Source organism: Schistocerca cancellata, chromosome 7 (genome assembly GCF_023864275.1).
Source record: "Schistocerca cancellata isolate TAMUIC-IGC-003103 chromosome 7, iqSchCanc2.1, whole genome shotgun sequence".
Lineage (NCBI taxonomy): Eukaryota > Metazoa > Arthropoda > Insecta > Orthoptera > Acrididae > Schistocerca > Schistocerca cancellata.
In genome coordinates this window covers 111401881-111429617 of record NC_064632.1, presented here as the reverse complement: position 1 = coordinate 111429617, position 27737 = coordinate 111401881, and the positions used below count along the sequence as shown (strand labels likewise).

The window sequence follows — 27737 nt, the reverse complement described above, 5'->3', positions numbered from 1 at the left end:
TGATCTGACCCAGGAGCTGTGTCGGGGCAATGTGCAAGGACAATGAGAAGTCCCCACTCTGTAAATGGGGTGTTAAAGGATTCACTGTGGTGTGTAGTGAACAGACATTCCCTTCCAGCCGCCATTTGAGAGTGAGAAAGGCTGGGGGGTAATTCTCCAATGCAGAGGCTTCAGCATAGTGCCCAGCAAAAGTTCTCGGCAATCGCATTTGCGCCGGTAGATAACACACCATTTATGTTAACACCAGGAAAACCTGTTAGGGTCTGGTACCTGAAAACACGTTTGATCTTTCTCCAGACTTGGGAAGGTGATGTATGGCACCCAATGGTCGAGACCTATCTCTCCCAACACTCCTGCTTCTGTCATTTGATAAGTTGGTGAATGCGGGCATGGAGTTGTTTAAAGGCTATGAGGTGTTCCAGGGAAGGGTGCCTCTTATGCCGCTGTAGCGCTCGCCAATGCTCCTTAATTGCTTCAGCAACTTCCAACAACCACCAAGGGACTGCCTTCGCCGGGGGCATACTAAAGAGTGAGGGATCGTGTTTTCTGCCACAGAAACGATTGTTGTAGTCACCTGCTCAACCATCACATTGATGTTACCGTGTCGGGGAGATTCAACAGTGACAGCAGAGGTGAAAGTTTCCCAGTCTGCCTTGTTTAAACCCCATCTGGGCAGGCGTCCGTGGGCCTGACACCGGGGCAGCGACAGGAAGATAGGAAAGTGGCCACTACCACACAGATCGTCATGTGCTCTCCAGTGGATAGATGATAGAACTCCTCGGCTGCAAATTGATAAACCAATAGCCAAGTAACTGCCATGAGCCACACTGAAATGTGTGGTGGTCCCAGTATTTAAGAGGCAGAGGTCGAACAGACAGTAAAGTTTCGACATCTCTGCCTCAGCCAGTAAGCACAGTGCCACCCCACAAGGTGTTATGGGCATTAAAATCTCCCAAAAGTAAGAAAGGTTTGGGAGTTGATCAATCAGTGCAGTTAATACATTCAGGGATACTGCACAATCTGGAGAAAGATATACACTGCAGACAGTTATTTCCTGCGTCATCCTTATTCTGACAACCACTGCTTCAAGAGGGGTTTGAAGGGGCACAGGTTCACTACAGACTGAGTTTAGGACATAAACGCAAACTCCACCTGACACTCGATTATAGTCACTGCAGTTCCTGTAGTATCCCTTATAGCCGCGGAGGGCCAGGCATCCACATTGCTGGGAACCAGGTTTCCTGGTGGGCAATGCAGAAAGCACATGTGAAGCTTAACAGTTGCTGTGGCTCAGGCAGGTGGTGGAAAAAGCCACCGCAAATCCACTGGAGGATAACACCATCATAAGACTGAGAAGGCATGGAGCATTCAATGAGGCTGTTTATGCCTCAGGGTCACCTGCTGCCTCCAACTTTTTGCCTGAGCAGTCTATATCCACTGTGTGTGAGGGTCCAGCGACATCTAGGTGCTCAGCAGACAACAGAATCTCCACTTCATCAGCAGATGCAGAGTTTGTAGGTAGCAGTGACGTGGGTGCCACCGCAATTCCCTTGGTCTTGGGGACCTTCTTTTTGGATTTCTCTTGCTGCTCCTTGGGTTTCCCTGGCTGGGAGGACTTCACTGATTCAGTCTCTGGGACTGAGGATGAGCACCAAGCCCTGCAACCAGCTGCTTTTGAGCTCTTCAGCCACTGGTGGGTGTCATCTTTCCCACTAGCAGAAACCTGGAAAGGCAGTGACCCAAGAGACACCTTACTAGCAGGACGTCCAAGATCTCAACATGTGACACTAGAAGTACAGCGGGAAGACATATGGCTGAACTTCCAGCACTTAAGGCACTGCACCAGGGGAGGGATATATGGCTTGATGTCACAGTGGTAGACCACCACCTTGACCTTTTCGGGCAATGTGCCACCCTCCAAGGCCAAGATGAAGGCACTGGTCGCAGCCTGATTATCCCTTGGACCCTGATGGATGCACTGGGCAAAATAAAACACCTCGCCACTCTAAATTGACACACAGCTCGTTGTCAGACTGTAAAAGAACGTCCCTGTGGAATATAATACCCTGAGCCATATTGAAGCACTAATGGGATGTGATGGTAACAGAAACATCCCCAAACTTGTCACAAGAGAGTAATGCCTGTGACTGGGCAGAGGATGCTGTTTTTATCAAGACTGACCCAGACTGCATTATTGATAAGCCCTCCACCTCCCCAAACTTGACCTCCATATGCTCCACAAAAAACTGAGGCTTCATGGGCATGAAAGATTCCCCATTAACTCTCGTACATACGAGGTACTGGGGCGAATAAGCTTCACTGCCATCCTTAGCCTGGCATTCCTCTCATTGTGTCCAGGGAGGGGAACGAATTGGGGTTATATTTCTTAGCATTCAAATTAGACTTTGCCTGCTTAGAAAATGCTGGTGGCAGACCACCAGCAAGAGATGACGTACTACGCTTCATGGCGTGTCATCTGCCCTGATGCCTTCCCACTCCCACCAGGGGTCCTCCCCATGGGTGCCACCCAGCCTCAGCAAGGGCCACCTGGCAGGATATACCCCATGGCATATGTGGGGAGTTAATGGTGCAGGCATCAGCAGAGCGATCCTGTGTTGTCAGGGGACTACAACCAACAGGGTACATGGTGGTCCCACCACAACGGACTGGCTACCATGCTGGATATGAGATGCTAAGAAGTCCATGGTCATTGTCGGCGCACAAAGCGGCATTGCATAGTGCACAGTGGAAAACACATCCAGGAAGGTGTCCTCACCAAAGAGCTGGAGAATAAGCAGGACTGCAATGCGATGATGAGAAAGTGGGCTAAAACTCTCAATGCAAATGGACATGATGCACCATGTAAGGCGCCCTTCCCCAATTGGCTCGCTCTTCAGAAAAATTTAGAAAGATGGAGGCCAAACCTGACACGGGACCATCACATGAAGGCTGAAACGTGAGAGACTCCTTTCAGTCACCACCTATGACAGGCAGAAATACCTCGATCCTATTCTAACCCCCAGAACCACAGGGGGGTGGGGGGAGGGAGGTTAGCAGAGACTGAGAGCATGTGGTTACAGTAGCAAAGGATTTTTGCAAGGATAACTCCCATCTGATAGTTCTACATCTACATCTACATTTATACTCTGCAAGCCACCCAACGGTGTGTGGCGGAGGGCACTTTACGTGCCACTGTCATTACCTCCCTTTCCTGTTCCAGTCGCGTATGGTTCGCGGGAAGAACGACTGTCTGAAAGCCTCCGTGCGCACTCTAATCTCTCTAATTTTACATTCGTGATCTCCTCGGGAGGTATAAGTATGGGGAAGCAATATATTCGATACCTCATCCAGAAACGCACCCTCTCGAAACCTGGCGAGCAAGCTACACAGCGATGCAGAGAGCCTCTCTTGCAGAGTCTGCCACTTGAGTTTGTTAAACATCTCCGTAACGCTATCACGGTTACCAAATAACCCTGTGACGAAACGCGCCGCTCTTCTTTGGATCTTCTCTATCTTCTCTATCTCCTCCGTCAACCCGATCTGGTACGGATCCCACATTGATGAGCAATACTCAAGTATAGGTCGAACGAGTGTTTTGTAAGCCACCTCCTTTGTTGATGGACTACATTTTCTAAGGACTCTCCCAATGAATCTCAACCTGGTACCCGCCTTACCAACAATTAATTTTATATGATCATTCCACTTCAAATCGTTCCGCACGCATACTCCCAGATATTTTACAGAAGTAACTGCTACCAGTGTTTGTTCCGCAATCATACAATAAAGGATCCTTCTTTCTATGTATTCGCAATACATTACATTTGTCTATGTTAAAGGTCAGTCGCCACTCCCTGCACCAAGTGCCTATCCGCTGCAGATCTTCCAGCATTTCACTACAATTTTCTAATGCTGCAACTTCTCTGTATACTACAGCATCATCCGCAAAAAGCTGCATGGAACTTCCGACACTATCTACTAGGCCATTTATATATATTGTGAAAAGCAATGGTCCCATAACACTCCCCTGTGGCACGCCAGAGGTTACTTTAACGTCTGTAGACGTCTCTCCGTTGATAACAACATGCTGTGTTCTGTTTGCTAAAGACTCTTCAATCCAGCCACACAGCTGGTCTGATATTCCGTAGGCTCTTACTTTGTTTATCAGGCGACAGTGCGGAACTGTATCGAACGCCTTCCGGAAGTCAAGAAAAATAGCATCTACCTGGGAGCCTGTATCTAATATTTTCTGGGTCTCATGAACAAATAAAGCAAGTTGGGTCTCACACGATCGCTGTTTCCGGAATCCATGTTGATTCCTATATAGTAGATTCTGGGTTTCCAAAAACGACATGATACTCGAGCAAAAAACATGTTCTAAAATTCTACAACAGATCGACGTCAGAGATATAGGTCTATAGTTTTGCGCATCTGCTCGACGACCCTTCTTGAAGACTGGGACTACCTGTGCTCTTTTCCAATCATTTGGAACCTTCCGTTCCTCTAGAGACTTGCGGTACACGGCTGTTAGAAGAGGGGCAAGTTCTTTCGCGTACTCTGTGTAGAATCGAATTGGTATCCCGTCAGGTCCAGTGGACCTTCCTCTGTTGAGTGATTCCAGTTGCTTTTCTATTCCTTGGACACTTACTTCGATGTCAGCCATTTTTTCGTTTGTGCGAGGATTTAGAGAAGGAACTGCAGTGCGGTCTTCCTCTGTGAAACAGCTTTGGAAAAAGGTGTTTAGTATTTCAGCTTTACGCTTGTCATCCTCTGTTTCAATGCCATCATCATCCCGGAGTGTCTGGACATGCTGTTTCGAGCCACTTACTGATTTAACGTAAGACCAGAACTTCCTAGGATTTTCTGTCAAGTCGGTACCTAGTATTTTACTTTCGAATTCACCGAACGCTTCACGCATAGCCCTCCTTACGCTAACTTTGACATCGTTTAGCTTCCGTTTGTCTGAGAGGTTTTGGCTGCGTTTAAACTTGGAGTGAAGCTCTCTTTGCTTTCGCAGTAGTATCCTAACTTTGTTGTTGTACCACGGTGGGTTTTTCCCGTCCCTCACAGTTTTACTCGGCACGCACCTGTCTAAAACGCATTTTACGATTGCCTTGAACTTTTTCCATAAACACTCAACATTGTCAGTGTCGGAACAGAAATTTTCGTTTTGATCTGTTAGGTAGTCTGAAATCTGCCTTCTATTACTCTTGCTAAACAGATAAACCTTCCTCCCTTTTTTTATATTCCTATTAACTTCCATATTCAGGGATGCTGCAACTGCCTTATGATCACTGATTCCCTGTTCTGCACTTACAGAGTCGAAAAGTTCGGGTCTGTTTGTTATCAGTAGGTCCAAGATGTTATCTCCACAAGTCGGCTCTCTGTTTAATTGCTCAAGGTAATTTTCGGATAGTGCACTCAGTATAATGTCACTCGATGCTCTGTCCCTACCACCCGTCCTAAACATCTGAGTGTCCCAGTCTATATCTAGTAAATTGAAATCTCCACCTAAGACTATAACATGCTGAGAAAATTTATGTGAAATGTATTCCAAATTTTCTCTCAGTTGTTCTGCCACTAATGCTGCTGAGTCCGGGGGTTGGTAAAAGGAGCTAATTATTAACCTAGCTCGGTTGTTGAGTGTAACCTCCACCCATAATAATTCACAGGAACTATCCACTTCTACTTCACTACAGGATAAACTACTACTAACAGCGACGAACACTCCACCACCGGTTGCATGCAATCTATCCTCTCTAAACACCGTCTGTACCTTTGTAAAAATTTCGGCAGAATTTATCTCTGGCTTCAGCCAGCTTTCTGTACCTATAACGATTTCTATCAGCGCTTGAAGTTCCGGTACTTTACCAACGCAGCTTCGACAGTTTACAATTACAATACCGATTGCTGCTTGGTCCCCGCATGTCCTGACTTTGCCCCGCACCCGTTGAGGCTGTTGCCCTTTCTGTACTTGCCCGAGGCCATCTAACCTAAAAAACCGCCCAGCCCACGCCACACAACCCCTGCTACCCGTGTAGCCGCTTGTTGCGTGTAGTGGACTCCTGACCTATCCAGCGGAACCCGAAACCCCACCACCCTATGGCGCAAGTCGGGGAATCTGCAGCCCACACGGTCGCAGAACCGTCTCAGCCTCTGATTCAGACCCTCCACTCGGCTCTGTACCAAAGGTCCACAGTCAGTCCTGTCGACAATGCTGCAGATGGTAAGCTCTGCTTTCATCCCGCTAGCGAGACTGGCAGTCTTCACCAAATCATATCGCCGCCGGAAGCCAGAGAGGATTTCCTCCAATCCATAGCGACACACATCATTGGTGCCGACATGAGTGACCACCTGCAGATGGGTGCACCCTGTACCCTTCATGGCATCCGGAAGAACCCTTTTCACATCTGGAATGACTCCCCCCGGTATGCACACGGAGTGCACTTTGGTTTTCCTCCCCTCCCTTGCTGCCATATCCCTAAGGGGCCCCATTACGCGCCTGACGTTGGAGCTCCCAACTACCAATAAGTCCACCCTCTGCGACCGCCCGGATCTTGCAGACTGAGGGGCAACCTCTGGAACAGGACAAGCAGCCATGTCAGGCCGAAGATCAGTATCAGCCTGAGACAGAGCCTGATACCGGTTCGTCAGAAAAACTGGAGAGGCCTTCCGTTCAGCCCTCCAGAATGTCTTTTGCCCCCTGCCACACCTCGAGACGACCTCCCACTCTACCACAGGTGAGGGATCAGCCTCAATGCGGGCAGTATCCCGGGAAACCACAGTTGTAGTCCGATCGGGGGATGTGAGGGACGAGCTGGCCGTCCCCGACAAACCCCCATCCAGACCCCCACAGTGATGCCCATTGGCAACAGCCTCAAGCTGTGTGACCGAAGCCAACACTGCCTGAAGCTGGGAGCGAAGGGATGCCAACTCAGCCTGCATCCGAACACAGCAGTTGCAGTCCCTATCCATGCTAAAAACGGTTGTGCAAAGAACATCTGAACTAATCTACAGAGAGTGCAAACAAATTGACACAAAATTTAAACGGTTATTAAAATACAAGATTGCCTAGTAAATGCCGTAATGCTGCCACTTGTGCACTGCTGACACACTGCTCGGCGGCGGAAGGAGACTACGCGATTTTACACTATTCAGGTACTAAAACGCGATGCTACAACTCTCAAATACTATAATACGCCCGAAATTTATGAATTAAACAATGCAAGTACCAAAAACATGCAAAGAAATTAAGAATTAAACTATGTAACAATGAGTGAGCTAGGAGTATACGACTTGCTGCTGTAGCTGCTTATCCAATGGCGGCAGGGAGCACTCTGACTGTGACCAACCGACACTGGCCGTTCAAAACAAAAACAGAAGACAGACGACTATGCGAATTTACACTATTCAGGTACTAAAACGCGATGCTACAACTCTCAAATACTATAATACGCCCGAAATTTATGAATTAAACAATGCAAATACCAAAAACACGCAAAGAAATTAAGAATTAAACTATGTAACAAATGAGTGAGCTAGGAGTATACGACTTGCTGCTGCAGCTGCTTATCCAAAGGCGGCAGGGAGCACAGACAAGTTGTGGACAGAGGAAAAGATCCAGATGGCCCAAGTTGTGAAACAACCATTGAAATTGAGCACTGGGGTCAGCTGCATGTTGAGCCGCCAGATGGTCAACTTTATTCTTGGCAACAGTTAGGCAGTGGCCTGTCCTTGTCAACAGCTGGTTGGTAATCATTCAAATGTGATAAGCTGTGCATTGCTTGCAGCAGAGATGGTGTATGACATGGCTAATTAGACAGATGTCCCAGCCTCTTATGTGTAGGATAAGCCTGTGACAAGATTGGAGTAGGAGGAGCTACATGGGTGGATTACTGTGGCAAGATAGTGAGAGTGGGAACTGCACAGGGAGGAGAGAGAGGTAAGATGTGGTATGGGGATGGTATAGGGTGCATGTTGGGGGTGGGGGGAGTGAAAGACCACCACTTTGGGGGGGGGGGGGGGGGGAGGATCTTGAGAGTAGGCCTTGTACGACCAACCAGCATCATATAGGGACATAATGTTGTTGTTGTGGTCTTCAGTCCTGAGACAGGTTTGATGCAGCTCTCCATGCTACTCTATCCTGTGCAAGCTTCTTCATCTCCCAGTACTTACTGCAACCTACATCCTTCTGAATCTGCTTAATGTATTCATCTCTTGGTCTCCCTCTATGATTTTTACCCTCCACGCTGCCTTCCAATGCTAAATTTGTGATCCCTTGATGCCTCAGAACATGCCCTACCAACCGCTCCCTTCTTCTTGTCAAGTTGTGCCACAAACTCCTCTTCTCCCCTATTCTATTCAATATCTCCTCATTAGTTACATGATCTACCCATCTAATCTTCAGCATTCTTCTGTAGCACCACATTTCGAAAGCTTCTATTCTCTTCTTGTCCAAACTATTTATTGTCCATGTTTCACTTTCATACATGGCTACACTCCATATAAATACTTTCAGAAATGACTTCCTGACACTTAAATCAATACTCGATGTTAACAAATTCCTCTTCTTCAGAAACGCATTCCTTACCATTGCCAGTCTACATTTTATATCTTCTCTACTTCGACCATCATCAGTTATTTTGCTCCCCAAATAGCAAAACTCATTTACTACTTTAAGTGTCTCATTTCCTAATCTAATTCCCTCGGCATCACCCGACTTAATTCGACTACATTCCATGATCCTCCTTTCAAAACACTGTCCATTCCCTTCAACTGCTCTTCCAAATCCTTTGCTGTCTCTGACAGAATTACAATGTCATCGTTGAACCTCAAAGTTTTTATTTCTTCTCCATGGATTTTAATACCTACTCCGAATTTTTCTTTTGTTTCCTTTACTGCTTGCTCAATGTACAGATTGAATAACATCAGGGAGAGGCTGCAACCCTGTCTCACTCCATTCCCAACCACTGCTTCCCTTTCATGCCCCTCGACTCTTATAACTGCCATCTGGTTTCTGTACAAAATGTAAATAGCCTTTCGCTCCCTGTATTTTACCCCTGCTACCTTTAGAATTTGAAAGAGAGTATTCCAGTCAACATTTTCAAAGGCTTTCTCTAAGTCTACAAATGCTAGAAAAGTAGGTTTCCCTTTCCTTAATTTGTCTTTTAAGATAAGTCATAGGGTCAGTATTGCCTCACGTGTTCCCATATTTCTACAGAATCCAAACTGATCTTCCCTGAGATCGGCTTCTACCAGTTTTTCCATTCATCTGTAAAGAATTCATGTTAGTATTTTGCAGCTATGATAGTTTGGTAATTTTCACATCTGTCAACAGCTGCTTTCTTTGGGATTGGAATTATTATATTTTTCTTGAGGTCTGAGGGTATTTCACCTGTCTCATACATCTCGCTCACCGGATGGTAAAGTTTTGTCAGGGCTGGCTCTCCCAAGGCTATCAGTAGTTCTGATGGAATGTTCTCTACTCCCAGGGCCTTGTTTTAACTTAGGTCTTTCAGTGCTCTGTCAAACTCTTCATGCAGTATCATATCTCCCATTTCATCTTCATCTACGTCCTCTTTCATTTACATAACATTCTCCTCAAGTACATCGCCCTTGTATAGACCCTCTATATACTCCTTCCACCTTTGTGCTTTCCCTTCTTTGCTTGGAACTGAGTTTCCATCTGAGTTCTGATATTCGTAAGAGTGGTTCTCTCTTCTCCAAAGGTCTCTTCAATTTTCCTGTAGGCAGTATCTATCTTACCCCCTAGTAATATATGCCTCTATATCATTACATTTGTCCTCTAGCAACCCTGCTTAGCCATTTTGCAATTCCTGTCAATCTCATTTTTGAGACTTTGTATTCCGTTTTGCCTGATTCATTTATTGGATTTTTATATTTTCTCCTTTCATCAATTAAATTCAATATTTCTTCTGTTAACCAAGGATTTCTACTAGTCCTCGTCTTTTTACCTACTTCATCCTCTGCTGCCTTCACTACTTCATCCCTCAAAGCTACCCATTCTTCTTCTACTGTATTTCTTTCCCCCATTCCTGTCAATTGTTCCCTTATGCTCTCCCTGAAACTCTGTACAACCTCTGGTTTTTTGAGTTTATCCAGGTCCCATCTCCTTAAATTCCCACCTTTTTGCAGTTTCTTCAGTTTTAATCTACAGGTCATAACCAATAGATTGTGGTCAGAGTCCAGAGTCCACATCTGCCCCCGGAAATGTCTTACAATTTCAAACCTGGTTCCTAAATCTCTGTCTTACCATTATATAATCCTTCTGATACCTTTTAGTATCTCCAGGGTTCTTCCATGTATACAACCTTCTTTCATGATTCTTGAACCAAGTGTTAGCTATGATTAATTTATGCTCTGTGCAAAATTCTACTAGACGGCTTCCTCTTTCATTTCTTACCTCCAATCCATATTCACCTACTATGTTTCCTTCTTTCCCTTTTCCTACTCTCGAATTCCAGTCACCCATGACTATTAAATTTTCATCTCCCTTCACTACCTGAATAATTTCTTTTATCTCATCATACATTTTATCAATTTCATCATCATCTGCAGAGCTAGTTGGCATATAAACTTGTACTACTGTAGTAGGCGTGTGCTTCATGTCTATCTTGGCCACAATAATGCGTTCACTATGCTGTTTGTAGTAACTTACCCGCACTCCTATTTTTTTTATTCATTATTAAACCTACTCCTGCATTACCCCTATTTGATTTTGTATTTATAACTCTGTATTCACCTGACCAGAAGTCTTGTTCCTCCTGCCACCGAACTTTACTAATTCCCACTACATCTAACTTTAACCTATCCATTACCCTTTTTAAATTTTCTAACCTACCTGCCCGATTAAGGGATCTGACATAGGGGACATAGGCATAGGCATGCACATATATGTTTATACTCTTAACTCAATAACTGATTACTTCAAATACCGCAGATTTTCTTTTTTTTTTTTTTTGCCATTCTAACAGAACTTTCCAACAAAATTATGTATCTTAGACAAGCAGTAAAAAAAAATAAAATAAAAAATAAAGACTAGTTAAGTGCTTGATGCTGAGTGTAGCCACATAGGGCACTGAAATGTGGACACCGCAAGAAGCAAAAGGCAATAGTTAGAATATAGTCTGAAGGAAAGCATGTGGTGTAAATTGAAAGAAAAATAAGAAATCAGGCAATATTCAAAAGAGTAACAGAAGAACTGAAGTTAGAGACAATCAAGAGTAGGAAAAGAAATTTCTGGAGTAGTCAGTGAGAAAATCCTGTATTACATAGTGCGTTCAAATGAAAAGGTATGAAACGTTGTAACAACCACAACGGTTGAAATTCAATATGCCGCTTTGGGGTACCACAGTGAGACATGCATGTAATGGAAGCAGGCATCAGCACATCCCCCTAAAAAATTCAAATCTGTGCCCTCAGCAGGCATGGTAATGCTCAATGTTGTTTTTGTCTGAGGTCCGACACTCATAGAAATCCTGAAGCATGTACAACCCATTAATAGCGACATACACTGTGAGGCACTTCGTTGCCTACGCAAGTCCATCAACTGCAAACAGCCTGCGCTGGCTACGGGGGAGTGATTCTGCTCCATGATAATGCGCGTCCACATGTCTTCAAGATCACACACAGTGTAATGGCCAAGTCCAAGTGGGAGCAGCTCAAGCATCCAGTCTAGAGCCCACACTTGCCATGTGACTTCCATGTACGTGGTCCACTAAAAAAATCTCAAAGGAAAGCATTTCAACTCATTTGACAACTGAAGGACGCAATGGAGGACTCGCTCCTGGCAGAGCCACACGAGTCCTTCAGCTCATTAAATAGTGGAATAGTTGTGCTTGGGCCTCTGGTACTTTTGAATAAAGACTTCAATTATACGAACAGTGTTGTTTTAAGCACCCTCTCCCTCAAAAGATTCTTTAGAAGGATCTAAGACTGGAACAAAACTACGCTCATAGTACCAAAAAGAAAAGCTACCAACTAACAGATGTCAGGTTAAATTTATCCCACTGCAGAACTGAAAGGTTGGTGGTGCACAGAACAGAATGAAGAAGACTGAACTAATGAAAGTTAAAGGTCCATCCCTGCAGCAGGGACATGTGGTCAAGATGTGGTGAAGGTATCAGCACAATGACTCCATACCAAATTTACCTGGTTCTCAATCCTTTCATAAATATTTTTCATGTTTGTTTTCAGTTTCTCAGCTTGACTGACAAGTTGCTCATTTCCTGATGGGAGAAGGTGACATGTTTCTTCTATGACCTTCTTAACTTCAGTCTTCAGGTCCTGTACTTTCATTGATACATTATCAATACTGATATTCAGGTCTTTTATCTCTGCCTCCTCTGTAAACAGAAATAAAATGTAAGTAAATAGCAGTTTCAAAATATCAATGGTAATTTTTCAATTAATGCAAAATAAATCACAAGACTACATGCTTTCCTCACCTATTACACTGTAAAACATTTATTAAAGAAGGCTACACTTCATATATTTTAGCAAGAACAATGTACAGATATGCAAATAAGACTACACACATACATTTACATACAAATAAAGCAATATTCGTCTTAAGGTAGATGATTCAGTTCCAAAAGAACTGGGAATTACAAATTCTTTGAAATTAAGTCTTTTGCAATGGCACTGTTGTATGAAACATTCTCAGACTTCTTGCCATGTCAGTTCAGCGTAAAACCTAGAGTTTTTAACGATTACCTTCATCGTCTTCGTCAGGAGCAACTGAATGCAAAAACTGCTGCTGAGGTGGCCTTATATAGCCCACAGACAGCTTCCGATTGGTCTGAAATTATGTAAAGCTGTCGCAAATGACATCTATATCTGTGCTGGTGGTGCCAGAAGAGAGCAGCTTTAAATACACTGGTACACAGAGCAAAAACTGTTTCTGATAAAGGACCACTTTGATTTCGAAATTAATTATCTAAAGTATGTGTTCCAAAACAATGGCTATGGGTCATGTGATATGAAGTCAGCGTTCTCCTAGGAAAGGAAATGTGAAAATGCTTGAATATCCATGTGACCAACCACAACTTACATTCCTTCCTTTCTGCGGCGCCACATCCAGCAAAACAGGCAGAGTCCTGGGAAGATGAGGTATAAGGTCTATTTTCCAATCCCCTAAGAAGATAAAGGAGATGCTACATCCTGTTAAGGATAGTCTAGGTCTCGGGATTCCTGGGATGTATAACACGCCTTGTAAATCAAAAGAAATTACATAGGTCAGTTCATTCGCCCAGTTTCTGACTGCTGTACAGAACATCGGCGACTTATTTAAAAATCAAGAACTGGAGATATCTGCAGTTGCTGAGCACAGCCTCACAAACATAAAATACTGTTTGGAGGGGGGGGGGGGGGGGGGGGGGGGGGGGAAGTCCCAGATCCGACATAATGAGACGCTGTAATTAGAGAGGTTGTAGAAATAACAATGTGTGAGAAAATCTCCAACAGTGACAGTGAATATAATCTTACTGGTGCATGGAAGTGAACTCTCAGTGCAGCGACAACCAGATATATTTGTCGCAATGACGGCGACACCATCTGTGACAGCTTTATGTAATTACCAATCAGAAGCAGTCTAAGGGCTACATAAGGCCACCTCAGCAGTAGTTTTGACAGTCAGTTGCTCCTGATAGGGACAATGTGGGTAATCATCGAAAGCTCAATGTTTTACCCTGAACTGGCAAGGCAACAAAATCCAAGAATAGTTTATACAACAAAATTATTCTGTTTCACAGTCGATAAACATTAGATGTGAGAGGACCGTATCAGAAAGTATGTTCCAAAATAAGCCTTGGCATTTTCTTGATGAAGAAGGTGTCTAGGGCAGTAAATACAGACACATTATTAACAAAGCCCATTGTCTAGTCCATTGTCTTATCACACTGCATCATGATGTGGAACAATGCAGCATGTGTATTTGTTAACACTTCAGAAGACGATTGTTGGATGTATTGCATATCTGACCACAAAACAATCCTCCAGAATAAACTCAGAGAATTTAATATCCTGACTGTCCACACAATCACAATAATTAAGGGGGAAAAAAACATTTTTTAGGTAGGTGGCCCATTACTTCATCACTGTGAGGTGTTCACACAGTACTGACTGCATTTTCTCAGTATCCTACCAATGAACCAAAGTCTATTCGCAACTTTACCTACGACTGAGTCTACATAATCGTTCCATCACATCCCCACAAACTGTTACACCCAGATATTTGTGACTCACTGATATTGCAGTAATATAGATAACAGCACCACATACAAAAAGTCTGAAATTACTATTAGTGTTGTTGCTAGGTCATTAATATACAACATTAATTGCAAAGGTCCCAATAAAATCTCCTGAGACTTGCCGGAAGTTATTTCTGCATTTGTTGATGACACACACTCAAAGATGGCATGCTGTATCCTCTACATCAAGAAATCCTCAATCCAATCACATTTCTCATTTTGCTAGCCTGTATGATCAGGCTTTTGTTAATTAGCAATAGTGGAGTACTGAGTCAAACACATTTTGAAAGTCAAAAATACTGCACCTACTTGACTGCCTTGCTCAATAGCTTTCAGGATTTTGTGTGAGAAAAGCACAAGCTGGGTTCCACATGGCTGATGTTTTCAGAATCCAAGCTGGTTGGCTCATTATAAGATTCTACAACAAAAAGATGTTAAAGATACTGGGTAGTGATTTTGTGGATCACTTCTGTTACCCTTCTTGTATATGGTCATGATCTCTGGTTTCTTGTTGAAACTGGGTACAGTTTTTTGTTCGGGGAATCTGTGATATATTATGCTTAAAGGAAGGGAAACTCAGCTACAAATTATGTATAGGATCCAAATTCCACTGGGCCCTAGAGCTTTGTTTACTTTTAGCTCGTTCTCAATGCACTGACACCAATATCTATATCAACAGTATAAAGAAAAGATAGATTGCTATTCGCCATAAAGAACACACACTGAGTTGCAGACAGCCACACAAAAAGACACTTACACACTAGCTTTTGACCAAACCTTTGTAACAAAAGGACACACACACACTATATATATATAATAGAGGGAAACATTCCACGTGGGAAAAATATATCTAAAAAGAAAGATGATGAGACTTACCAAATAAAAGCGCTGGCAGGTCGATAGACACACAAACATACACACAAAATTCTAGCTTTCGCAACCAACGGTTGCCTCGTCAGGAAAGAGGGAAGGAGAGGGAAAGACAAAAGGATTTGGGTTTTAAGGGAGAGGATAAGGAGTCATTCCAATCCCGAGAGCGGAAAGACTTACCTTCGGGGGAAAAGAGGACAGGTATACACTCGCACACACACACACATATCCATCCGCATATACACAGACACAAGCAGACATTATTTAGGGATATGTGTGTGTGCGAGTGTATACCCGTCCTTTTTTCCCCCTAAGGTAAGTCTTTCCGCTCCCGGGACTGGAATGACTCCTTAACCTCTCCCTTAAAACCCACATCCTTTCGTCATTCCCTCTCCTTCCCTCTTTCCTGATGAGGCAACAGTTTGTTGCGAAAGCTTGAATTTTGTGTGTATGTTTGTGTTCGTTTGTGTGTCTGTCGACCTGCCAGCACTTTCATTTGGTAAGTCACATCATCTCTGTTTATATATATATATATATATATATATATATATATATATATATATATATATATATATATATATATATAATAGAGGGAAACATTCCACGTGGGAAAAATATATTTAAAAAGAAAGATGATGAGACTTACCCAACAAAAGCGCTGGCAGGTCGATAGACACACAAATAAACACAAACATACACACAAAACTCTAGCTTTCGCAACCAACGGTTGCCTCGTCAGGAAAGAGGGAAGGAGAAGGAAAGACAAAAGGATTGGGTTTTAAGGGAGAAGGTAAGGAGTCATTCCAATCCCGGGAGCGGAAAGACTTACCTTAGGGGGAAAAAAGGACAGGTTTACACTCGCACACACACACATATCCATCCACACATACACAGACACAAGCAGACATTTGTAAAGGCAAAGAGTTTGGGCAGAGATGTCAGTCGGGACGGAAATACAGAGGCAAAGATGATGTTGAAAGACAGGTGAGGTATGAGCGGCGGCAGATTGAAATTAGCGGAGATTGAGGCCTGGCGGATAGCGAGAAGAGAGGATATGCTGAAGGGCAAGTTCCCATCTCCGGAGTTCTGACAGGTTGGTGTTAGTGGGAAGTATCCAGATAACCCGGACGGTGTAACACTGTGCCAAGATGTGCTGGCCGTGCACCAAGGCATGTTTAGCCACAGGGTGATCCTCATTACCAACAAACACTGTCTGCCTGTGTCCATTCATGCGAATGGACAGTTTGTTGCTGGTCATTCCCACATAGAACGCTTCACAGTGTAGGCAGGTCAGTTGGTAAATCACGTGGGTGCTTTCACACGTGGCTCTGCCTTTGATCGTGTACACCTTCCGGGTTACAGGACTGGAATAGGTGGTGGTGGGAGGGTGCATGGGACAGGTTTTACACCGGGGGCGGTTACAGGGGTAGGAGCCAGAGGGTAGGGAAGGTGGTTTGGGGATTTCATAGGGATGAACTAAGAGGTTACGAAGGTTAGGTGGACGGCGGAAAGACACTCTTGGTGGAGTGGGGAGGATTTCATGAAGGATGGATCTCATTTCAGGGCAGGATTTGAGGAAGTCGTATCCCTGCTGGAGAGCCACATTCAGAATCTGATCCAGTCCCGGAAAGTATCCTGTCACAAGTGGGGCACTTTTGGGGTTCTTCTGTGGAAGGTTCCGGGTTTGAGGAGATGAGGAAGTGGCTCTGGTTATTTGCTTCTGTACCAGGTCAGGAGGGTAGTTACGGGATGCAAAAGCTGTTTTCAGGTTGTTGGTGTAATGGTTCAAGGATTCCGGACTGGAGCAGATTCGTTTGCCACGAAGACCTAGGCTGTAGGGAAGGGACCGTTTGATGTGGAATGGATGGCAGCTGTCATAATGGAGGTACTGTTGCTTGTTGGTGGGTTTGATGTGGACGGACGTGTGAAGCTGGCCATTGGACAGGTGGAGGTCAACGTCAAGGAAAGTGGCATGGGATTTAGAGTAGGACCAGGTGAATCTGATGGAACCAAAGGAGTTGAGGTTGGAGAGGAAATTCTGGAGTTCTTCTTCACTGTGAGTCCAGATCATGAAAATGTCATCAATAAATCTGTACCAAACTTTGGGTTGGCAGGCCTGGGTAACCAGGAAGGCTTCCTCTAAGCGACCCATGAATAGGTTGGCGTACGAGGGGGCCATCCTGGTACCCATGGCTGTTCCCTTTAATTGTTGGTATGTCTGGCCTTCAAAAGTGAAGAAGTTGTGGGTCAGGATGAAGCTGGCTAAGGTAATGAGGAAAGAGGTTTTAGGTAGGGCGGCAGGTGATCGGCGTGAAAGGAAGTGCTCCATCGCAGCGAGGCCCTGGACATGCGGAATATTTGTGTATAAGGAAGTGGCATCAATGGTTACAAGGATGGTTTCCGGGGGTAACAGACTGGGTAGGGATTCCAGGCGTTCGAGAAAGTGGTTGGTGTCTTTGATGAAGGATGGGAGACTGCATGTAATGGGTTGAAGGTGTTGATCTACGTAGGCAGAGATGCGTTCTGTGGGGGCTTGGTAACCAGCTACAATGGGACGGCCGGGATGATTGGGTTTGTGAATTTTGGGAAGAAGGTAGAAGGTGGGGGTGCGGGGTGTTGGTGGGGTCAGGAGGTTGATGGAGTCAGGTGAAAGGTTTTGTAGGGGGCCAATCCGAAACCTCTGTCCTATCCAAAGGCCTCACCTTCAGCCCCACTCCCAGATTTAACCAAACAGCCCTTGTCAAGGATTTACTGTCCTACAGCCGTACTCTCTGCTGGAAATATCACTTTGCCACGAAGAAAAATGATCCTAATCCTACTCCCAATGATCCAACTCCCCAAGATACTATCCAAATTGAACCATGCCTGGAACAGTTCCGTCCTCCGTCACAGCGGGACCCACCTCCTCTTCCTCAAAATCACCCTCTCCTAACCTTCCAGGAATTTCTGACTTCCAGCCTTGCCTCTCAATCCTTCTTAAAAACCCTTAATCCTACTCCCAACATCACCACTGCTGAAGCCCAGGCCATCCATGATCTGAAGGCTGACCGATCCATCGTCATTCTTCCGGCGGACAAGGGTTCCACGACTGTGGTACTTGATCGTCGGGAGTATGTGGCTGAGGGACTGCGTCAGCTTTCAGACAACACTACTTACAAAGTTTGCCATGGTAATCCCATTCCTGATGTCCAGGCGGAGCTTCAAGGAATCCTCAGAACCTTAGGCCCCCTACAAAACCTTTCACCTGACTCCATCAACCTCCTGACCCCACCAACACCCCGCACCCCCACCTTCTACCTTCTTCCCAAAATTCACAAACCCAATCATCCCGGCCGTCCCATTGTAGCTGGTTACCAAGCCCCCACAGAACGCATCTCTGCCTACGTAGATCAACACCTTCAACCCATTACATGCAGTCTCCCATCCTTCATCAAAGACACCAACCACTTTCTCGAACGCCTGGAATCCCTACCCAGTCTGTTACCCCGGATACCATCCTTGTAACCATTGATGCCACTTCCTTATACACAAATATTCCGCATGTCCAGGGCCTCGCTGCGATGGAGCACTTCCTTCCACGCCGATCACCTGCCGCCCTACCTAAAACCTCTTTCCTCATTACCTTAGCCAGCTTCATCCTGACCCACAACTTCTTCACTTTTGAAGGCCAGACATACCAACAATTAAAGGGAACAGCCATGGGTAACAGGATGGCCCCCTCGTACGCCAACCTATTCATGGGTCGCTTAGAGGAAGCCTTCCTGGTTACCCAGGCCTGCCAACCCAAAGTTTGGTACAGATTTATTGATGACATTTTCATGATCTGGACTCACAGTGAAGAAGAACTCCAGAATTTCCTCTCCAACCTCAACTCCTTTGGTTCCATCAGATTCACCTGGTCCTACTCTAAATCCCATGCCACTTTCCTTGACGTTGACCTCCACCTGTCCAATGGCCAGCTTCACACGTCCGTCCACATCAAACCCACCAACAAGCAACAGTACCTCCATTATGACAGCTGCCATCCATTCCACATCAAACGGTCCCTTCCCTACAGCCTAGGTCTTCGTGGCAAACGAATCTGCTCCAGTCCGGAATCCTTGAACCATTACACCAACAACCTGAAAACAGCTTTTGCATCCCGTAACTACCCTCCTGACCTGGTACAGAAGCAAATAACCAGAGCCACTTCCTCATCTCCTCAAACCCGGAACCTTCCACAGAAGAACCCCAAAAGTGCCCCACTTGTGACAGGATACTTTCCGGGACTGGATCAGATTCTGAATGTGGCTCTCCAGCAGGGATACGACTTCCTCAAATCCTGCCCTGAAATGAGATTCATCCTTCATGAAATCCTCCCCACTCCACCAAGAGTGTCTTTCCGCCGTCCACCTAACCTTCGTAACCTCTTAGTTCATCCGTATGAAATCCCCAAACCACCTTCCCTACCCTCTGGCTCCTACCCCTGTAACCGCCCCCGGTGTAAAACCTGTCCCATGCACCCTCCCACCACCACCTATTCCAGTCCTGTAACCCGGAAGGTGTACACGATCAAAGGCAGAGCCACGTGTGAAAGCACCCACGTGATTTACCAACTGACCTGCCTACACTGTGAAGCGTTCTATGTGGGAATGACCAGCAACAAACTGTCCATTCGCATGAATGGACACAGGCAGACAGTGTTTGTTGGTAATGAGGATCACCCTGTGGCTAAACATGCCTTGGTGCACGGCCAGCACATCTTGGCACAGTGTTACACCGTCCGGGTTATCTGGATACTTCCCACTAACACCAACCTGTCAGAACTCCGGAGATGGGAACTTGCCCTTCAGCATATCCTCTCTTCTCGCTATCCGCCAGGCCTCAATCTCCGCTAATTTCAATCTGCCGCCGCTCATACCTCACCTGTCTTTCAACATCATCTTTGCCTCTGTATTTCCGTCCCGACTGACATCTCTGCCCAAACTCTTTGCCTTTACAAATGTCTGCTTGTGTCTGTGTATGTGTGGATGGATATGTGTGTGTGTGCGAGTGTAAACCTGTCCTTTTTTCCCCCTAAGGTAAGTCTTTCCGCTCCCGGGATTGGAATGACTCCTTACCTTCTCCCTTAAAACCCAATCCTTTTGTCTTTCCTTCTCCTTCCCTCTTTCCTGACGAGGCAACCGTTGGTTGCGAAAGCTAGAGTTTTGTGTGTATGTTTGTGTTTATTTGTGTGTCTATCGAACTGCCAGCGCTTTTGTTGGGTAAGTCTCATCATCTTTCTTTTTATATATATATATATATATATATATATATATATATATATATATATGGTTATAATAGAAGGAAACATTCCACGTAGGAAAAATATACCTAAAAACAAAGATGACGTGACTCACCAAATGAAAGTGCTGGCAGGTCGACAGACACACAAACGAACACAAACATACACACAAAATTCAAGCTTTTACACTCGTGCGCATGCGCACACACACACACACACACACACACACACATCCATCCACACACATGCAGACATATTTAAAGACCAGTATGTCTGCTTGTGTATTGTGTATATCCCGCACGTCCAGGGCCTCGCTGCGATGGAGCACTTCCTTTCACGCCGATCACCTGCCACCCTACCTAAAACCTCTTTCCTCATTACCTTAGCCAGCTTCATCCTGACCCACAACTTCTTCACTTTTGAAGACCAGACATACCAACAATTAAAGGGAACAGCCATGGGTACCAGGATGGCCCCTTCGTACGCCAACCTATTCATGGGTCGCTTAGAGGAAGCTTTCTTGGTTACCCAGGCCTGCCAACCCAAAGTATGGCACAGATTTATTGATGACATCTTCATGATCTGGACTCACAGTGAAGAAGAACTCCAGAATTTCCTCTCCAACCTCAACTCCTTTGGTTCCATCAGATTCACGTGGTCCTACTCCAAATCCCATGCCACTTTCCTTGATGTTGACCTTCACCTGTCCAATGGCCAGCTTCACACGTCCATCCACATCAAACCCACCAACAAGCAACAGTACCTCCATTACGACAGCTGCCACCCATTCCACATCAAACGGTCCCTTCCCTACAGCCTGGGTCTTCGTGGCAAACGAATCTGCTCCAGTCCGGAATCCCTGAAGCATTACACCAACAACCTGATAACAGCTTTCGCATCCCGCAACTACCCTCCCGACCTGGTACAGAAGCAAATAACCAGAGCCACTTCCTCATCCTCTCAAACCCAGAACCTCCCACAGAAGAACCACAAAAGTGCCCCACTCGTGACAGGATACTTTCCGGGACTGGATCAGATTCTGAATGTGGCTCTCCAGCAGGGATACGACTTCCTCAAATCCTGCCCTGAAATGAGATCCATCCTTCATGAAATCCTCCCCACTCCACCAAGAGTGTCTTTCCGCCGTCCACCTAACCTTCGTAACCTCTTAGTTCATCCCTATGAAATCCCCAAACCACCTTCCCTACCCTCTGGCTCCTACCCTTGTAACCACCCCCGGTGTAAAACCTGTCCCATGCACCCTCCCACCACCACCTACTCCAGTCCTGTAACCCGGAAGGTGTACACAATCAAAGGCAGAGCCACGTGTGAAAGCACCCATGTGATCTACCAACTGACCTGCCTACACTGTGATGCATTCTATGTGGGAATGACCAACAACAAACTGTCCATTCGCATGAATGGACACAGGCAGACAGTGTTTGTTGGTAATGAGGATCACCCTGTGGCTAAACATGCCTTGGTGCACGGCCAGCACATCTTGGCGCAGTGTTACGCCGTCCGGGTTATCTGGATACTTCCCACTAACACCAACCTATCCGAACTCCGGAGATGGGAACTTGCCCTTCAATATATCCTCTCTTCCCGTTATCCACCAGGCCTCAATCTCCGCTAATTTCAAGTTGCCGCCACTCATACCTCACCTGTCATTCAACAACATCTTTGCCTCTGCACTTCTGCCTCGACTGACATCTCTGCCCAAACTCTTTGTCTTTAAATATGTCTGCTTGTGTCTGTGTCTGTGCGGATGGATATGTGTGTGTGTGTGTGTGTGTGTGTGTGTGTGTGTGTGTGTGTGTGTGTGTGTGTGTGTGTGCGCGCGCGCGCGCGCGAGAGTGTATACCTGTCCTTTTTTCCCCCTAAGGGAAACACCCTGTGTGTATATATACCTAAAAACAAAGATGATGTGACTTACCAAATGAAAGTGCTGGCAGGTCGACAGACACACAAACGAACACAAACATACACACAAAATTCTAGCTTTCGCAACCAACGGCTGCTTCGTCAGGAAAGAGGAAAGGAGAGTGAAAGACGAAAGGATGTGGGTTTTAAGGGAGAGGGTAAGGAGTCATTCCAATCCCAGGAGCGGAAAGACTTACCTTAGGGGGAAAAAAGGATGGGTATACACTCGCGCGCACACACACACACACACACATATCCATCCACACATATACAGACACAAGCAGACGGCTTTGACCCGTGACGTAAGGGTGTTGTGGTGTGTGACGTCATGACGGTGTGGAGTTTGGTTCGTGGGTGTGGCGTGTTTGTAGATGTCGTCGTGTTGTGGTTTGTTGTGCCCTCTGGTGGTATGTTCAGGACTTTCATTTGTGTAGTGTAATGGGCTCAGTTTTCTCTTGCTCCTTATCCAGAACTGTTCAGGCAACGGCTGTGTTTGTAGTGGAATTCATTTCAGTGAGTTAACAATTTTGTGATTTTGTGTGAAGGTTAATTTAGTGTTGTTCGCTGTATGCCGTGTGGTAATTTTAGTAAAATTAACTGGTTGTTGTTTTTTGTTCAGGAATAGATATGACAGACAAAATTAACAGTGTGCGTCTCAGGAATATGATGGGGAACACTCCTTTGGAACTGATCAAGTTTTTGCAGCTTTTCAGTTTAATTGCCGAGGTTGTGAAATGCTCTATTTGTGGCGAAGAAATGAAGTTGGCTAAAGTTCCAGTGTCTTAGACCAGGGACGGTTATATGTGGCGCTGACGACATTTGGCGTTCCATACGGTGCGGTACCTGGTTCTAGAAGTCTAGGTAGGGCATGCGCGAAATTGTACTGGTGACTTATTACTTTTGTTATAGATCCCCACACAGCTTCTGCGCGCATGAGACTGGTGTGAGTGAGAGGAGTGTGCTTGATTCGTTTTCTTTTTGCCGGGAAGTGTGTTCAGAGTTCATTAATTACAGGGGTAAGCTGGGGGACCATGCGGTTGTTGTGAAGGTGGACGAGTCGCAGTTTGGGAAAAGGAAGTATGGGAGGGGTAAGTCTGTAGTTGGTCTCTCGGTGTGAGGGGCTGTTGTTCCGGGGGGTGGGTGTTCTGAATGTGTTTTTAGGGTTGTGGAAGGGAGGTCTAAGGCGGAATTAGTGGGGTTAATTGAGGAGTACATAGGACCGGGGTCCACAGTAGTTTCAGATGCATTTTCTTCATATAGGGGGTTGGGTGAGAGGGGATTCCATCATTTAGTAGTTAACCATAGCTTAGAGTTCAAAAATTATGAAACGGGGGCTTGTACAAATACAATAGAGGGGATGTGGGGGGCTGTTAAGTCAGTTCTTGGGAGGGGGATGAAGCGCTCTTCCAACCTTCAGTCTCATAGATGAGTACTGTTGGAGGAAGAGTGTCCCTGAGGGCTATTGTGTTTTTTGGGTTTTCCTAAGGGCTGTCAGTAAAATGTATAGGCCGAAAGTGGTTGGTTAGGGTGACTTGGGTAGGTGGGTGGGTGGCTGCAGCTCAGGGTGGGGCGGGTGGTTTATTTCGTGTTTGTGAGGGAGGGGAGTGTATTGGTTTGTGTTTTAGTTGTGGAGGATCTATTTTGTTGATGTTTCTGTTGAGTTGTAGTGTGTGATTGAGATTTTTTTATGTTGCATTTGGTTTTTGGGGTGAGGGGGGGATGTTGGGTTGGCTGGGGGGGGGGGGGGGGCGGCGCTTGAGGTCGGGTCTTTCTTTGTGTGTTTGTGTGTGTGTGTGTGTGTGTGTGTGTGTGAGCGGGCGCACGCGCACGCGTGTGTGGCTGTGTGGGATTGTGGTGGCCAACCTAGTTTGTGGCGTCAGAACTTTTTTGTGGTAAGTTTTATTGTTTTGTTTTCAGTGCATGTGTTGTGTGTTGGGATCTAGGGACGTGTTTTATTGAAATGTGTGGCTGTGAATGTTGGTATTGGTATCGGGAGATGTTTTTGAGCTACATAGGTCAAGGGAAGTGTTCAATCCCAATTTATGGGATCGGGAGCTGCTGTTGAGCTATATAGGTCAAGGGAAATGTCCGATTCCAGATGATATTGTGTTTACTGGTATTTGGGGAGTTGTGCGATATCGGTTTTTTTCGTCGCTTTGTGTAGTTTTGAATGGGATGGGTGTCTAAATTTGTTTATATTTAGTTTGGCCCCCCACCCAAAACCCTCCCATTTCCCACACTTGTCCCGTTAGTGTCATTAGGCTTTTTGTGGAAAGTGTGTGTGTTTGTTTTTCGATATATTTTCGTCCTCATAATGTGTACGTAACGACTTTATATGCGCCATATTGGAATCATGATTTATGGTCGTTTCCGCCACACTTGTGACGTCATGGGTCTAAGCAGACGTGTGGGATCAAACGCTTCCGTATTTCCCATTGTGATAACATACTGTAATGTGACAGTGTTGTAGTTGTCCATTTTCATAATTAGCACATACTCTGAGCTCTCTAAGTACTCTTTAGTTGTGTAGAATGCATTACTTATAAAGTACATTTTAGTTTCATTTTTAAACATAAATATTTTAGTAATCTTTTCCATCTTCTGTGCATTTTCCTATAAATTTTTATAAATTTTATTCTCTGACAGAAGGTGGTTTCCCCCCTCCCCGGCAAATGCAAGTCCACACTGGCTCTTGTTCCTCAACTATTCATTTTAACTGTTACAGAAATAGCTACTAATGTTTTCCCCGCTATGCAAAACAGTTTGATATGTGTGCTCGCTTGGTGGAGAACAGATACTCAGTTTGCTGATGATATTCCTTTTGTCAGTATCTTTGCACCTTTATTTCATTTTAACTGACTATCAATATGCATCCCTAACAACTTTGTGCTTGTAACACGATCTATACATTAGTCATATATGTTTAATGAAACAGACTTGTTTTTTCCCTCTGTGTTGAACTGTACGTTGCTTTCTTTAGCCAAACAATAATTCGTTGCACACTATCCAATTGAAAATATCCCTGAGAATTTTTTTGCCTTCTTGATTAGTGGCTATGATGCTGCTGTTATCAGCAACAAAATTTTTTCTCCACATCTCATATTGTCTAGAAAATCATTGATATATACTACAAACAGAATTGGATTCAATTACACCGATGCACTCCTACGTTTGTATGTTTCTTGTCTGATAAATGTTTTGCTAAAAATTTATTGCCAGCTTACATGCATACGATCTCATTCTTTTACACCTTTTTTTCACAGGTAAGACTGGAACCACTCTTCTGCTATTTCCCTTCCCCTTAAGGCTTCTAGAAGGCTTAGTACGCCCTGCTTTTTGTAGTCAAATGCTGAAGCCTTGGGTAGGTCTAAGAGTATGCTTATAACAGTCTACCTTGTCAAGAGCTTCAAGTACCAGTTTTGTGAACTCTGTAACAGCTGATATTGAAATTCTGCCGTGCTTCATTAAAAAGGCCATGTTTATTAATGTAGGTACGTCATCTGTCTACATTCCACAACTGATTCACTTATTTTTGAAAATGCCGACAATAATGAAACTATCCTGCAGTTTTCTATAATCTCTTCATTGCTTTTCTTTAGTAATGACACAACATGTGAGTGCTTTTGGTACTCTGGAAAACACTTTTAATAAAAGGATTTATTTAGTATATTTGTTAAGTGGGTTTGTATGCCATCTCTACCCACATTTGGAACAGAGAATGAAATCTCATCTATGCCTGCAGGCTTTTGTTTTTCAATTTCTTTACTGTTCCAGTGATTTAAAGCTCTACTGTGGAAAATGTAATTGTATTTGTAGTGTAATTAATTGTGTGTACTACAGATGTTTTAAGAGCAGTTTGATGCAACATCTCTACAATGCCACAGAACTAATCATTTACAACATTTGCAAATTCATGAGTATTTTCTGTTACTTTACTACCACCTTTGATCTGTGTGTTACTAGTGTCTAGCCATCCAGTTTCATGTTTTATGAATTCCATATTATTTTGCTTTTACTTTCTGCACTACACATTATTTTGACATGCTTAATTACCTTTAACATAAAAATTATTACTATCCTATACATTTTTTGTACCTGTGATAGTAATTTGGGAAATTTATATTAGTGTAGTGATTTTGCAATGGGTCAATTGTTTCGTCAACCTACTATCGTGTTTATTAAGTCGTCAAAGATGGTCTAAATTCAAAGCTCATTCTGAATCGGCTTTGATATCCTGCTCCGGCGACTAGTGTTACAAAACGCCCCCCTCCTCCTAAACTATTGATTGCACATCGCAGTGACAGACTGATACGTAGCGTAGACTGACGTCTAGTAAACTTTGGAAAGTGATAGTTTACTTGACAGTTGAAGAAGTGAATGAGTGTGATATAAAGTTTGCAGAAAAAGATTGATTTGTAGCATAGTCTGATGCCTACACTCGAGCCCTATTTCGTGTACTTTGCGTTATAAAATTTGAAACTAAAAGGTCACTTCAGAGAACCCATATAAGAAAGTAGTCAAGTCTCTAACCACTAGCTTTGTGTACACTATACCCCCACACTAACGCGAGACATCAACATACTTTCTCTAGAGCATAAATTTAGCTCCCCTTTATTAATGCCACTTTTGATCGTTTAACACTTTTATATTTGAGGGTTTTGGTTCCCTTAAACACAGTGCACTGTAAACATACCTGCAGATAGGAGAACCTCAGATAAAAAACTTCCGCTCATTTCAATCTTCATCAGTTGCTTTTTGCCGCCTGGTTGTTCGTCTCCTGTCAACTAGCCACCCACTTCAGCCAACACAATCACGGACAGTAAACATCCCGTAAACAAAGGAGCGAGCAAAGATTAAAAAAACATGTATATTGTGTATTAAAAATCCGTAGACGACATACATTGTATGGGCAAAACATGAATCAAGTAAAATTTGTATGCAAGCACTGAAACCTATACATACGTCTAATAACTAGTATCTAGCAAATTATATTTGCATACATTAATACTTTTGTTTACATCATCTATGCCATACGTAATTTACATTACCTAATTTCTATCCCGGTTTATGATTCATTTTCCCAATTCTAAGTTGCTTATCCAACGACTTCAGTGGCAAAAATTTGGTTCCAGTATTTCACGTAATTATTAGGCGAATTTTTAACTTTTGCGTTGAAGGGTGAAAATAAGATTATAAAAATTAAAATCTGTGCATATGTTTTGAGGCTAACTCATCTCGTGCAATTACCAACATTTTATTCTTCCACTATTTGGGAATGAGAGCACTTAGTGAGTTGACATGTAATTTCAAAGCTTTACGAAACTTTTTCTCGCTAGTACCACTCCCAAAATAATAAAGGGGAAACGTTTATCGCTTACTACAATTTCTCCTTTCATGCAATAAGTCTGCTGCAT

General features: G+C 44.4%; 1 protein-coding gene across 1 annotated transcript in view; it reads right to left on the bottom strand.

The window, feature by feature from the left end:
- LOC126092094 (centromere/kinetochore protein zw10 homolog) overlaps positions 1–27171 on the bottom strand; it is a 229570-nt gene extending 202399 nt beyond the window's left edge. Inside the window, exons 1-2 of the mRNA XM_049907517.1 lie at positions 27017–27171; positions 12169–12362 (exon numbers count right to left, since the gene is read on the bottom strand). Of these exons, the coding sequence (XP_049763474.1) occupies positions 12169–12362; positions 27017–27068 (246 nt within the window). The 5' untranslated portion in view covers positions 27069–27171. The remainder of the gene's footprint in view (positions 1–12168; positions 12363–27016) is intronic.
- Positions 27172–27737: the final 566 nt, after the last annotated feature.